Genomic DNA, 13,357 nt, shown 5'->3' with positions numbered 1-13,357 from the left:
AAAGTGTAAATCTTTTCGCTTTTTCTGGATCCAAACCGATGTAGACTCTAAAAAAAGGTTCAGAGACGGGTGGGAAAAAAAGAAGAGTATCCGATCTCTGTAGTCTGTACAAACTACATGCCGAGCTGCGCTGCGCAGCGCATGCGCTTCTGCATGAAGCGAGCGAGCGAAAGCGACGGCGGCGCGGCGGCGGCGAAAAACTTGCGAAGAGACTGACGGAGGGCGAAAAAAGGTCCCCAGAAATTATAGTAGGGACCGCCGTACAAGATCAGGGCTGTGCTGCGACCTGCATATGCTCAATGACAGAACCCGAGAGGTCAGGCGAATGGGAACCGTCGGATCCCGCAAAAGAGCCCAAAATCCCCAGCAGCGAGCTGAGAATGACCGATGTCAGTGCAGATGCAAGCGTAGGCCTGGCCGTGCTGCCATGCCCTGCCATGCCCGACTAAGGTCACTTGTAGCCATCGCCGCCCTTCCAACTTCTCTCCGCCTTCTGTAAGAACCTGTGGAAGCCATCCCAATCCGAATTCTTGGTCCGTTCTTTTCAGTCCAGTGTCCGTGTGTACCTCTCCACAGGTCTGCATAAGGCACCTGTGACTTGTCGGTGTCGTCCGTGGCCCGTTCAGAGGCTTCGCGTCCTCGTACACGCCACAGAGGTCTTTCGCAAGGCGAGGGAAGGCGAGAGATCGCGTGCCTCAGGTAATCAAGAGACTCGGACGTCATACCCAAGTGAAATACGGTGATGTGGTCGCGAGGTGGCCTCCAGAGCTGGCATTTCAGGCGGACATCTTGCTTGAACACCTGTCCGCATGGGTTGCGTTCCCACTAGTAGGCAAGCTGTCCTAGTCCTTGAGCTCCGTGGCCTGTGCGAACAACAAGAAAGTATGGGACAGCAAAAGCAGCCTAAACTCGACCCTTGTTACCAACCCTCCTACGCCGTCCGTCCACATTCCAGACAAGGCAGGTAAGTCGTCGTGGTAGCCGCATCTTGCTTCCTGTATATCTCGTTCCGTACGAATACGTTGTGCGGTGCATCTGTTGCCTGAGATTCCTGTGTTTGCCGATCGAGGACACACAGGGAATCCGGGCTCCTGGGCCTGTTGTTCTAGTCCTGTAATCGCAGGTTGCCGCCACCCTCGGGCCAAGTACCCTCGTACTGAACAGAGTGTGTCGTTGAAGTACTGTACGGATACCATGGAGGTCCACTGGTATCTTCTCACCAGGTCGGTACTTTCCCCCTCTCTGTACTCCGTTGCGTTCGCAAAAGTCCACGGCCAATTGTCTTGATTTGATAAATCCCACGAGAAACTCGTCCGCATAAAGTCTGAATTTTGAATCTGAATCCGTGTCTCTCCGGCTAGAGACAGGCCCGACGAGAGACACCTCCGACTTGTCGTTGCCGTCGCACAAGCCGCAAACCCAACTGCCTAAGTTCCCGGACAGCCGATTGACAGAAAAGAAACAATCGGGACTTGTCACTGCTTGTCAGGAATGTTTCTGTCTCAAAGAATACCTACCCTTGCTTGCCGGCACCCACCAACCCCAAGCGCCTCCTTTCACATGTATCTTGTGAAAAGCGTACCCCTGGCTGCTGAGATGCAGGGTGCGTCCTGGTTGAAGAGCTGCCAGTTTCTTTCCAAACCGATGCTCAGTGAAGTGGGGTGAACGAAAGTATGACTGAGCCGTAGCCTCGACGTCTACGGTCCATGTAGCACTTCGTCTGACAAGTGCCCATGATCGGGTCACCCTTTCGCAGGGTCTGCACCGGGGCCGTCTAGATCGCTTCCGCGGTCATTTCAAACCATCCGAGCCGGGCCTTCTCACTATAAGCAAATTTCGATATATCATATTGCAAATGTTACCCATCGTGATCTTTCACCTGCTCGCATGTTCCTTGATCATGCACCTTGCTCTTTTTGCGAGGTATCAGATCTGCTTGAGTAGAGCCTTCGGCGTACAATCATCGCGAGGGCTGCCGTGATTGGAATACATTTGTGATATCATGCTCAAGGGCACACCAGCCTGCGCAGGTCCAGACCTTTTGCTACCTAGGATGGGTAGTACTGAATCATGCAGGCGTGAGAAATTCGAGCTGCCTATGTCGACTCGTCTGACGCTAGGAAACTATCCTGAGGTTCCGTCAGGAGGTTGCCCTTATGCACCTGACTGTATCTGTCCACCTTTGACGATCCAAAGACCGTGGCTCGTATCTTGTTAGTTAGACCAGGGATAAGGCATGACTACATTCGACAAGCCCACAGAGCCAACGCCATGGCCAAGACAGCCATGGCGATAGAGGTCGTTAGTGATGGTCAATCTTGCTTTGGCCTTGCTGAGACCTCATCGGAGATGAATGAGGCGTCTTCTGATAATCGTCATAAAATGGCCTGTCTGTCTTGGCCAGTCGTGTGGTTCAGACGCTGCTTCTCACTTTCTACCAATTATTAGTACCTTTATGACTTGCATGTGCCTGAGGACGCTTCTGCGTCTCGCCCTGCATCATGTAGGTTCTAGCAGCAGATCGCCTTTGAAACGACGCAGGCGCGGCCGCGACGGCGGGTAGACCCAATAGCCCGCATAGCATTGTATTTGACCACGACTGGGCTTCTCCATATGCAACTTAGACCTCCTTGGAGAATAGGGTCGCAGTTGTTGGGCCGGCTCGACTTTCACGAGACTCAGGGCATGACCATGATTGGAGCGGCCAAAGAAGCCAAAGGAAGAACCGCTAGGGAAACAACACTAAATTGAACCGCCTACAGTCCCGGCCGGGCTCCGCCTTGGACAGCGATATCAAACCAGATGGCGCGGCGTACCGCAATGGCAGCGTTGCTATTCCGTCTGAGAACTGGCGTATAGAGCGTTTCCGGAAGCGTGGGATTGCCCTCCTCCCTTCTGAACTTCGCATCGCCGCCGAGCCGATGGGGGTTGGTCCGTCCTAATGGAACGGGATCCAACATCGTTGTGGAGATATAGAAAGGGTGGTCGAGGACTCGAGGGTGTAAACGTCGAGCAATGACAGCCTGTAGACGGCTTTTTGCAAGGTTGTAGTCCTTGCTAGCGGCCGAGGTGAGCTGAGGTGTGGTTGGGAAAAAGCTGGCTTCTGGTGCCTCATTGGCTATTGAGCTGACGGCCAGATTCGGGCTATGTGGGCCTGGACGGGAAAAGGCCGAGTGACTTCATCGTGATTGGCAAAAATACTCAAATTCTGGCTTGATATTAGACCAATCATGAGCGAAATGTCCAAGAGGTCCATCATGAGGAGAGACGGTTGGAGTCCAAACGCTCCTAGGAACTTCCCCTTGACTCCTGAAGGACGCAGCGGAAGCTTGCTGAGCAATAATGGCCGCGTTAATGGCGCAACGACTTTGGCGCCAGTTCAGGGGACAGGCGGATGAGCAAGGTCATGGTCATCAGGAGACGTTACATACCAAGATTACCAGATTGGGAAATGGCCTGCCCCGTTCGTGAGTGCCCGGTTGCAGGAACAACCGTTCTCGAACCTCTCCAGAAGCGGATTGAGATCTATCACAATCAATCTGCCGTCCAATCGAGTTGCCAAAATGCCTAACCAGTTGCTGTTGACTCAAACAAGGGGGTAATCGCCCAGAGACATGTCCAGAAAGCAAGCAAAAAACCTGGGTACCATGTCGTTGTGAACGGAATATTGAACCATGACATATTGGTATTGTGGCAAAATGGATTCGTTTGCAAACAGATCCGAATACGTGGTTCCCTGCCAAATTCTACATTCTCATACAGGCGGAAGCTGGCTGTACTGCGACCCGGTGTCGGCATCGCAGGGAGAGACAGTGTGGATTTGCAATGACACCCTAGACGGATGTGAATGCTCGCTTGGGAGTCTGAGGACAGTGAGAGAGCGGCGGCTGTCCGGCCATAGACGCGGCAGAAGGCAACAGAACGGGCCATCGTGGAGTCGAACAAGCGGACGCTGTGGAGTCTCTCTCGTAGCAAAGTCGGCAGAAGTCGGCTTCTGTGCCGTCGCGGCAAGTTGTAGGTACGGATAGGTCTGCTGACTACCTATTTTTGGCCCCCGCGGCCTTCGCCTGTCGTCGATGCAGGCGGCTCCGCCGTTGTTTGCCGCACCTCGGGTGGCTGGTTTGACACCAGCCAGTACCCGTTGGCTGCTCGTGACCGCTACTGTCGTCACTTGACCTGAGTCACATGGAGTTTCCCACCGGCGAGTGTAGAACCTGTCGTTTTCAAGGCTATTGCAATCCATACAGAACATTTCAGTAGCCCGTCATCCAAGAGAAGGGGGTTTCGGACCCGGAATTTTCATCCAAGGTAGCACCAAGCCAAGCTTCACAGGCTGTGTTGTTTCTGGTGTCGCCACACTCAACGGCAGATCCCTACCCCAGTGGCTGGGCCGGCGACCCGCAAATCTTGCTTTGCCGCACGGTCATGCGGGAGGAGATCCTATGGCTTTGGCGGAGCACGGGAAAATAAGTTGAATGTTCAGAGACGGTATCAACCTCCTGCAGAAAGGCATATTTCGTCTGCTATTCGTTTCCATTGCACATTGCTGTGCATGTAACTGCCCTTCTTCAGGGCAATCCCTACTGCATCATTTGTCGTCGGACGCCAGTGGGACGACATTCGCTTGAGTGAAAATCTTGCAAACATCCATGGATCTGTCTAGTGATTCAGGCTGGATCGAAAATAGCATGGCAAGCTTGAGCCTTGAGCTCAATACCACAGGTGAGCGGGACGGTTCGTTTTGGACAGGTTTCCTGCGCAAGGCATGCCTGGTCTTGAAGCCAACGGGGATTGTGCCAATAGTCGCCACCAGCTATCGTGCCCGTGCCTAAGTGGAGGATGGGTATCGACAGCTGCCGTATTTTGCTCACGTATCATCACCAGCTGATATACTGGCGAGCAAGACATGAAGACGTATTCGTACACGTCAACGCGAGATCAGTTCGATTGCGTAGCTGTCTCGTGGAGTGAGGTGAAAATTTGGCAACCCTGAAAATTGACGATCGTCCTCCACGGGATTTCCCCAGATCTCGAGGTTCCGAAAGTGCGTGTATCCAAAAAAAAGAACAGGGACTGCCGGTCTGAGGAGAAACGGTGCGGCGAGTGCTCCCCCACCCTGGGAGATCCGCGTGTGGCGCAGGAACCGGGAGGCTGGTGAAGGAGGGAGAGGTTGACGAAGGCGTTGGAAATACCCAATGCAACGTGAGGAATGCGAGGTCCCCGGCAAAGCCGACAGAAGGAGCATGTGAGTTACTGGAAGGCAGTCTGTTAGTACATACTAGACGCAGAACTCAGGGGACCTATTACACAGTACCTGAACGAGAGACCGAATAAGGGGGGCCCGTGGGCGAGTACGTTGCGCCCCTTGAGCAGCTGAAATGTGCTGCTACCAATGCAGAAGACCCGCTGATCGCTTCAAGCCGATTGCTTGTCAGTGGGCGGCGAGCGTCGGTGGTGCATGAAAATGCCACACGGGAGGGGCTGAGGGGCTGTGCTGCCCGCGGGAGAGCAAAAAAAACGGCGACGTTGACTCGCTCATGACCGAGATTTTAGCATTGATCTGACCCTCCACCTCCACAAGGGCACAGGACACCAGCAGTCCAGTCCGGAGTCGACAGCCACGCGGCTCCGAATGGGACCAGTGTGCCAGTGTAGGCGACGGGACAATCCATTCCATTTGTGGCCAACATGATGCCATTATGGTTGTTTCCTCCCACCCGCCGATGATGGAACATTGTTTCACTACAAAGTCCACTCAGTCGAGCCCGTTGCAGAAACGAACCAGTGTCTGGGGTGCCAGGATAGGATAGGATAGGGATTAGGCTAGGGACTGTAATCTTGTCGTGGATGCGTGTCGTAGCAACGACGACGTCCCGGCCAGTCGTGATAGCCCCGTGTTTCGAACAGAGAAGCTCGAGTAATTTTGACGGGGCAGATGCGTGTGCAGTCTGCACGGCAAGCTATGGCGAGGTCCGGTTAAGTTCGTTGAGCTTTGTGAGGCAGCTGTCTCCTTGTCAGATATGTGACGACAGCTATTGACATGTCGCGTCCTTGCGTCCATGACTCGATCTCGACGGCAAATGGATAAGCTGTACTCCAGATGGCCCAGGTTCGCTCGCGGCAGATAATCCGGGGATTGGTGTGGTTGCAAGCGTGGTGGGCGGCAGACGTCGAGCAGGTGCAGGAAACCGGCGACACATTACCCAAGCATGAGCCTGTCGTTGAGAGAAAACTTGTCTACTTGACGATTCGAGCATAAGCCAGACCTGAGTCGTTCGTCTGTCGGGCTATAATGGAGGCGGACGGGCGTATGAAGTCTGCTTCAGCTTCTGTATGCCAAGTGGCCTGTAAGGAATGAAGTGAACTATAAGCTCGTTGGGTGTTAGGTATGATGTTTGATGTTGCCATGGCTGATGCCGACTTCCGCAAAGACTGTTCTTCTTCTTCTTTGGCCAATGCGAGACGCATCGCATTGAGACTTTGGAGGGCGCAAACCCTGTTTGAAGCTTGTGTATTCGTACGACGATGGACAAGACTTTGCAGGAGAGTGGCGGAGACCTGGAGAAAAGCCAAAGGTTCCATGAGTTGCTGTCTCCAAATTCCCCATGGAAGAAGGATAGGTACGGGTAGGTACGCAGTACTCCGTAGAATAGAAGGAACGAAGTGGCCGTCAATAGCATGGAATATTGAGGGAAGGAGCACGCACTCCGCGCCTCGGGGAGCTTGGGCCATTTCTTTTCCGTAAAAGGAAAGTTGGGCTGAGCTTAACTGCCTTCCCGTTCCTCCAAGGCTCCAAGTGTATCCGTAGGCACCTTACCTTATTACCTAACTTGTAAGGCCCCGTGAGCCCCCCCGCCTGAGGTAATCTCGTTAGCGGTTGGTCTCAGTGAATCGCGGGGTGGTCTCGGCCGAATCTACAGTGGACTGCTCAGTATACGCGGACGCTAAAGCGCGAAGCGAAAGTGGTTTCATTGGCTCCCCCACCGCCGGGCCTCAGCCTATTTTCCAGACGACGAGGCGAGGCTTGACTTTGACAGCACACCTCCCAAAACTTGTACCCGTGGCACTCCCCAAATGCGGCTTTCGCCGACGTCATTACAACTTCCACTCGCGACACAGCATTCTTCCGCTCCAATACACAAGAAATCCTACCTTCCGGACCTGTAGAGCATGCATAGCGCCCATCATAGACACAGATGATATATCTTTGACCGACCGACCGAACCAACGACTCCCAAGTCGTTCCGACGACGTCGACGACCATCGTCGATCCTTGCACATACGATGGCTGAGCCCGCGGCGTCTGTCGCTTTGGCTGCTGCTGCAACAACGGCGCAAAAGCAAACAAGTCCTGCGATTCCCGTCGGCCTCAACGAGGCATCCCTCGATTCTCCTACCTTCCGATCCACTGCGCAGCACTTCGGAGAGCACATCGACAATGTCGAGAAATGGCTTGACGACTATGTCAGGTCTACGTCTCGCGTCACCCGTGACATCCTAGCCCTCGAAGAAAGCGTCAACACCTACCTGTCCAAGATCTTCCCACCCGCCGCGACCGCCGATGCCATCGTCGATCACGACTACACTCTTCTCGCTCTGCGCCGGATAAGCGATGGCTCAAAGGAATGGTGGACTCAGATTATGTCAACAGTGCGGAAAATGGACACCATATCTGTTGACCCCATCCGCTCCTTCGTCGCCGCCGACCTGCGCTCTTTCAAGGAAGTCAGGAGAGTTCTGGACCATACCCAGAGGAACTTTGATCAAGCCATGGCTCGGTACATGAGCCAGTCAAAGACAAAGGAGCCGTCTGCTATCAGAGAGGAAGCGTTCGCCGTGTACGAGACCCGCAAGGCATATCTCAAGGTCTCCATGGACTTCTGCCAGCTTGCGCCTCAGATTCGCTTTAGCCTGGACAAGTTGCTTGTACGTGTCAGCTCCGACTTTTGGAAGGAAATGAAGCGGTCGCGCGACGCCGCTGCCGTATCGACAAAGTGGGGTTCCGAGATGGATCGCATCCGTGGCTGGTCTCGTGAGATGGAAACCACAGAGTTTGTGTTCAAGAGAGAACTACAGATTGCGCGCCGCGATATCGGCGAAAGCACACTGCAAGCATTCAAGCCATCCCGGGAGCTGGAGGATTACAGTGCGTCCACAGTTCAGTTCCTGGGGTCCAGAGGTCCGGTCAGCGTCCAGCCACAAGAAAGTTCCGCCGTTGTCTCGGAGAAGCAGGGTTGGCTCTTCCTCAAGACCCTTTACGGCAAGCCAGCCAGGTCGAACTGGGTCCGTCGTTGGTACTATTGCCGAGAAGGTATTTTTGGCTGGCTGATCAATGGGCCCCAAGGTGTTCTGCAAGGTGACGAGATTGGTGTTCTTTTGTGCAATGCCAAACCTGCCGTTGCCGAGGATCGCAGATTCTGCTTCGAAGTCAAGACAAAGAGCCAGACCTTGGTTCTTCAGGCAGAGACTCAGAACCAGCTGACTGAGTGGCTGGAGGTATTTGAGGTGGCCAAGAAGAGAGCATTCGAGGCCAGCATGGACAGAGACAGCGCCTCTTCACCCGCCGGTGCCGATCCCGCTTTCTCCATCACGCCGCCACCACTTCCCGAGTTCTCAGCAAGGTCCATGGACGCCATCGTGGCTGGCGAGGAGCCTTCCGGTAGCTTTGACCGGGCTGGCACTCTTCCGGTTCCTGGTTCGGACGGCAGCATGGCTGGCCGTGCCAGCTTCGACGTAAACGCTGGTGCACCGCGTCGGTCCATTACTGCTCTTGGGCGTGACCTAGGCCGAGAGATGGTGCGTGAGGAGGGAGAAAGCAATCGCGATCATGCAGCGAGGATCATCCAGAAGCTAGATCTTCACCGAAAAGCGACCTTTGGTGCGGGTGCCGAAGCTGCGGGGGCTGCTGGCGGTGCGCCCGGCGCTGGCGGCATCGCGGGCTTGATAGCAAGCCACGGCCATCTTCCCGGATACCCTTCCCCCCCACAAGCTGGGTCGAAGAACTCGTCCACTTCAAGATTACCTGCCCTGGACCCAGTTCAAGGAACCTTGGCTCCTTTGACGCTGGCAAGGCCACCCGCAGCAACAAACCTCAGCCGAACGGCTGTGATGCTTTCAGTCGACAGAAGTATAGGGTCGGACACTACGAGCCACATGCCTACTTCGGTTCTCGCCAACTACTGGGGAAGTAGCCCTTGGAGCACTGTCTACGGGTCTGGCCCAGGCCGTCCTCGCACCCCTGGCCTGCTGGAAGAAAATCCATTCGGAATAGTAGTCCGAGAGGTGGGCAAGCCTGGTGAAGAGAAGCCTCCAACCCCTACCACTGGCCACAGGAAGACTGTCAGTGTCGATGCAAAACCCAGCCAAGCCCACACCCCATTCAGACAGCCCGTGGAGACCTTTGTTCCAGGATACCCTCCAGAGTTAAGAATCCAGCATCTCCAATTCCGGATTCTGTTCCCGAATGCTCCTCTGGACGAGAAGCTTGTCCTCGTTTTCCGTGCCGCCTGGTCGAGCTCGACAGGCAAGGACTCACCCTCTCACGGCCAGGGGCTGGCGGGCAACGGCCGTATCTATATCACTCCGGACAACATGTACTTTTATGGACAACAAATGGGCCTTGTAGTTGCATATGCCATCAGTCTCGACATAATAGCCGAGGTCACAGCTGCGCCCGGTAAGGAATGCGACTTCATTTTCCTTCACCTCGGTGAGGATGGCAATGAGACGGGCTACACTAGAATCACCATCAAGATTTTCCTGGATAATCTCCAGCTCCTTCATGCGAGAATGAACCTTCTCATCGACGACTTACAATCTGAGGAGCCAATGGAGTTGCCAGAGCTCATTCGGGCACTGATCAATCTGGAATACGAGGACTACAGCAAACGTAGCCCAAGCATTGAAAGCTGGGAAGAGGTCTCGTCAAATACGCCGTTCGATGACGGCACGCATTCTGGGCGCCCGGCTAAGCGCCAGAGCCAGTTTGGACCAAGACTCCGCTTAGCAGGGCCTGGTTCGAGGCAGACCCCCAAAGTGCAGGTACCCGCTCATCCTGTAATTTTCGAACCCGAAGACATGCAGAGAATGGTTGCAGAGCGGCACTTTGAGATTAGTGCCAAGGCCTGCTTCCATGTGCTCTTTGGCGACAAGAGCTTTGTCTTCCCCAAGCTCTACTTTGAGCGGAGAGCTCAACAGATCGCCCAAGGGCCCTGGGCGCTCGCAGATCATGGCCGAATGAGGCGAGAGTTCCAGTTCAAATTCGACTACAAGGATATGATCGGTCGACCCAAGACCGTGGACGTTGTCGACTACCAGACCATGGATGTCTTCCAAGAACACGTAACGTATGTTGTGACACACACCAAGACGGCATGGCATCTTCCCCATTCTCAAGACTTCAAGTTGGTGACCAAGGTTGTCATCACTCACGTGGCCAAGTCAAAGTGTAAGTTGGCCATCTACACAAAGGTGGAATGGTCCAAGATACCCACGTTTTCGAAGAACTTGGTCGAGCGTCAGGCCCTAAATGACGCCGAGGGCGATGCGGAAGAGCTTGCAGACGTCGCGACGGACCAGGTGCGCAAGCTTGGCCCACACAGCCGGACCAAGAGGGCAATCCAGGTGTACGGAAACATTGGGCAACAGACGCAAGTCGTTGTCTTTTCCCCGGCCGACGCGGCCGCGTCAAGGAAGCAGCTCATCAAGCCGCGGACACTGACAGCCATGCTCCTGGAAACGCTGCGCTCCTTTGGCGAGAGTGCGGTGACGTCGCTCATCATGTGGGCCATCGCCGTGGTGAAGACTTTCTTCAGCGTGGTCACGGCTCATAGACTCATCCTTCTTGTCCTGGCCGTCAGCGCGTTCACGAACATTGCCTTGACGTCCAAAGAAAGCTCGACCTGGTGGACGGAGAGGCGAGCAGCCAAGTTTATGACGCGGCTCGGCGTCGGCCCGAACGTGATGATGAGCAAGGCCATCTACATGGCGGATCTGGGCGAGGCAACGGGTGCGGTTGGCCATAACAACAGTTGGCCTACCGATAGTGCCTGGTAAGTAAATCTCGATTGGCAGTTTGGGGTTCAGGGATACGATGACTAACATGATATCACAGCTTCACTACGTTCCAACTTGTTGCCAACGCCACCGACCTTGACAGCCCATACGAAGACGCCGGGTCGACGCTATCATCAGCGACGAGCCGAGCGACCGCGCGCCGGCTGCGCCGGACCCGACAGCGTCTCGGATCATATCGACACGATCTCCTCGTCGCGATGCGCATCGTCAACAGCATCGAGCGGGAGATGGTGCAGTCAGAGTGGGAGAATTGGCTCTCTGACGAGACGATGCGGTGCGAGAAGCTCAAGACTGTTTTGGAGGAGGATGGCGGTTCTGCTAAGAGTAAGCGCGGCGGTGGTGGCAGTGGCCAGAAGGTCTTGACGTCGAGTATTGACGAAGGCAAGAAGGAGGCGCTGCGGGAGTGGTACGATACATATTGCGGGAGCTGTAAGTTGGATCACCAAGCGTTGATGAGTGAGCGCAGCTCTTTGGCGGGGTTGTAGAGGAGTTTGTTGGGCCTCGTTGTGTTGCATTGCGTAATATCATGTTGCCGTGCTTTTGAACAGCGTATCGAGGCTTGTAGAGCCTTACAGTCTATTGTGCTGTTTTACTCCGAAATGGAGGATAATATTTGATTACGTTGGATGATGATTTTATGCTGCAGGTTGTCTCTGCTTGATGGATTCATTACTCCACCACTGGTTGGGGGGTGATGAGATGAATATGCGCTTCTCTTGTTACCAATGATGCACTCTACTCAAGACGCACCCAAAGGCAGCACAAAGGGCAAAGAAGTGAGGGGCTTAACTCTATTGCAACACTATTGATGGAAGCAGACAGAGGCTCTGTTGTAGATTCAGGAACTACCTAATGTACCGGGACAGAGGGGGGAAGGCGAACACGATTAACAATGTTCACCATGGTCAGGCTGTGAAGTTGTTCATAATGGCGATCTCAGCCTCATCCGTTACAATTCAATAAAGGCTGCTAGTTTACTGCTAGAGTATTGGCATTGATGGCCTGAAGACATGGCCTGATTCTTCTCTGGGGACTCTATCGCGATGTAAGGCTGCAATCGTAGATCGATGTTGACCGGAAGGTTCGGTCAAACTGTCTGGCGGGCTAGTGTTGGTGTTCGATGAAGAGAAAGTCGGCCGACCAGAAAGCCGGGTCCGGACCTTTGAGGTCATGTTTCGGGAATCTCGGCGTGGTTTTGGTGTAATTGTGTACAACCAGTATGATGGTACTTGGACATTTAGGCTGTACGCCCTACCCTTAACACCTTGGGGTAAGGTAGATCATGACGATGTAAACTCAAGTGGTTGACGTCGATGCACACCAGGAGTACGCAGCGCTTGGTATCACATCTTACCCCAAATCACTTCTTTTGCTCTCCGGCAAGGTGTTCCGGCAAGGGAGAAAGACCTCACGTGTCCAGTCGCCATCAGAATCCCTGTAAACCGTTGGAAAGTCATCCTGGCCGCGTTGCCTTACGGGTAGGGCGACGGGAGAAAGCAAGGAAAAACCTGATGTGCCACATTCCCCTCGAGGAAGCCCGCATTCAACAGTGTGGCTTGTGGCGGGCGGCCTTGGACGACGTAGGCCGGTGGTCAGAAGTTCCAGAACGAGGTCTCTGATCCGCGCCTCTCCTCCCTCCAACCCCACCTTCCCCTCGACATCTGTCCCTAATCTAAGAATAAAAAATTCAGAATGGATACAAGACTGGAGCAAGAAAAGGGGGAAAGGAGCCGCATTTTCCACTCGTTACAATGGGTGAATTGTCGCTCCTTCGTCACGGCTTTGCGAGGGTCGAATGAGAGGAATCCGAGGGCACGGAGGTCGAGCCCAGAATACGCGGATTCTAGACGATCTCTAGCGCCGTGGGATCCACTTGATCCTCTTTCTGGGAGACTGACCACCAATTGTGACGTCGAGACGGACGGGGGCCAACGAGGGCCTCCCCTCCCCACCTTCTCTTTGAGGCCCTGAGGGGACCGCACCTTCTCGTACTGCGTACTGTTCGTATGTGTACATGGACAGGGGGTGACGTCAGCGCCAGGGTCGAGCCAATGCGAGAAGCGCGGTGAAGGGAAAGCAAACACAGCAGGAGCAAGGAGCAAGAATTGGCTGCCGGGCCCTTTCCATTTAGGTGCTTTTACCGTGCTTACCTTGTGTTACTTCGTCATTGGGGCAGAATCCGAGGCAAGATTAGATACGTATCCGTAGATGCCTCTTCCCAAGGAGACGGAAGGAGTGTTGCACCGGACGTAAAGGACAAGGGCGCATTGAACATGATGGA

At 54.4% G+C, this 13,357-nt stretch overlaps 4 protein-coding genes across 4 annotated transcripts; 3 read left to right on the top strand and 1 right to left on the bottom strand.

Annotated features, from left to right (window-relative positions):
• Positions 1 to 2,053: 2,053 nt before the first annotated feature.
• CTAM01_01942 (uncharacterized protein) lies at positions 2,054 to 2,218 on the top strand (the record flags this gene model as incomplete). Its single annotated transcript, XM_060517982.1, has 1 exon — positions 2,054 to 2,218. The coding sequence occupies one exon, from the start codon at positions 2,054 to 2,056 to the stop codon at positions 2,216 to 2,218; it is 165 nt and encodes a 54-aa protein (XP_060387516.1).
• A 53-nt stretch (positions 2,219 to 2,271) lies between these two features.
• Positions 2,272 to 2,942, top strand: CTAM01_01941 (uncharacterized protein; the record flags this gene model as incomplete). The annotated part of the gene is made up of 2 exons (XM_060517981.1): positions 2,272 to 2,301; positions 2,763 to 2,942. 2 exons carry the CDS (start codon positions 2,272 to 2,274, stop codon positions 2,940 to 2,942), a joined length of 210 nt encoding a protein of 69 aa, XP_060387515.1.
• A 3,345-nt stretch (positions 2,943 to 6,287) lies between these two features.
• CTAM01_01940 (uncharacterized protein) lies at positions 6,288 to 6,680 on the bottom strand (the record flags this gene model as incomplete). The annotated part of the gene is made up of 1 exon (XM_060517980.1): positions 6,288 to 6,680. One exon carries the CDS (start codon positions 6,678 to 6,680, stop codon positions 6,288 to 6,290), a length of 393 nt encoding a protein of 130 aa, XP_060387514.1.
• Positions 6,681 to 7,284: 604 nt separating this feature from the next.
• CTAM01_01939 (PH domain-containing protein) lies at positions 7,285 to 11,561 on the top strand (the record flags this gene model as incomplete). Its single annotated transcript, XM_060517979.1, has 2 exons — positions 7,285 to 11,051; positions 11,114 to 11,561. 2 exons carry the CDS (start codon positions 7,285 to 7,287, stop codon positions 11,559 to 11,561), a joined length of 4,215 nt encoding a protein of 1,404 aa, XP_060387513.1.
• Between the last annotated feature and the right edge of the window lie 1,796 nt (positions 11,562 to 13,357).

The sequence above is a fragment of the Colletotrichum tamarilloi genome, assembly GCF_030869305.1.
Source record: "Colletotrichum tamarilloi strain Tom-12 chromosome Unknown Scaffold_4.1, whole genome shotgun sequence".
NCBI classification, from domain to species: domain Eukaryota; kingdom Fungi; phylum Ascomycota; class Sordariomycetes; order Glomerellales; family Glomerellaceae; genus Colletotrichum; species Colletotrichum tamarilloi.
The sequence above is the reverse complement of the archived record's forward strand: the minus strand, read 5'-3'. Positions and strand labels throughout refer to the sequence as shown.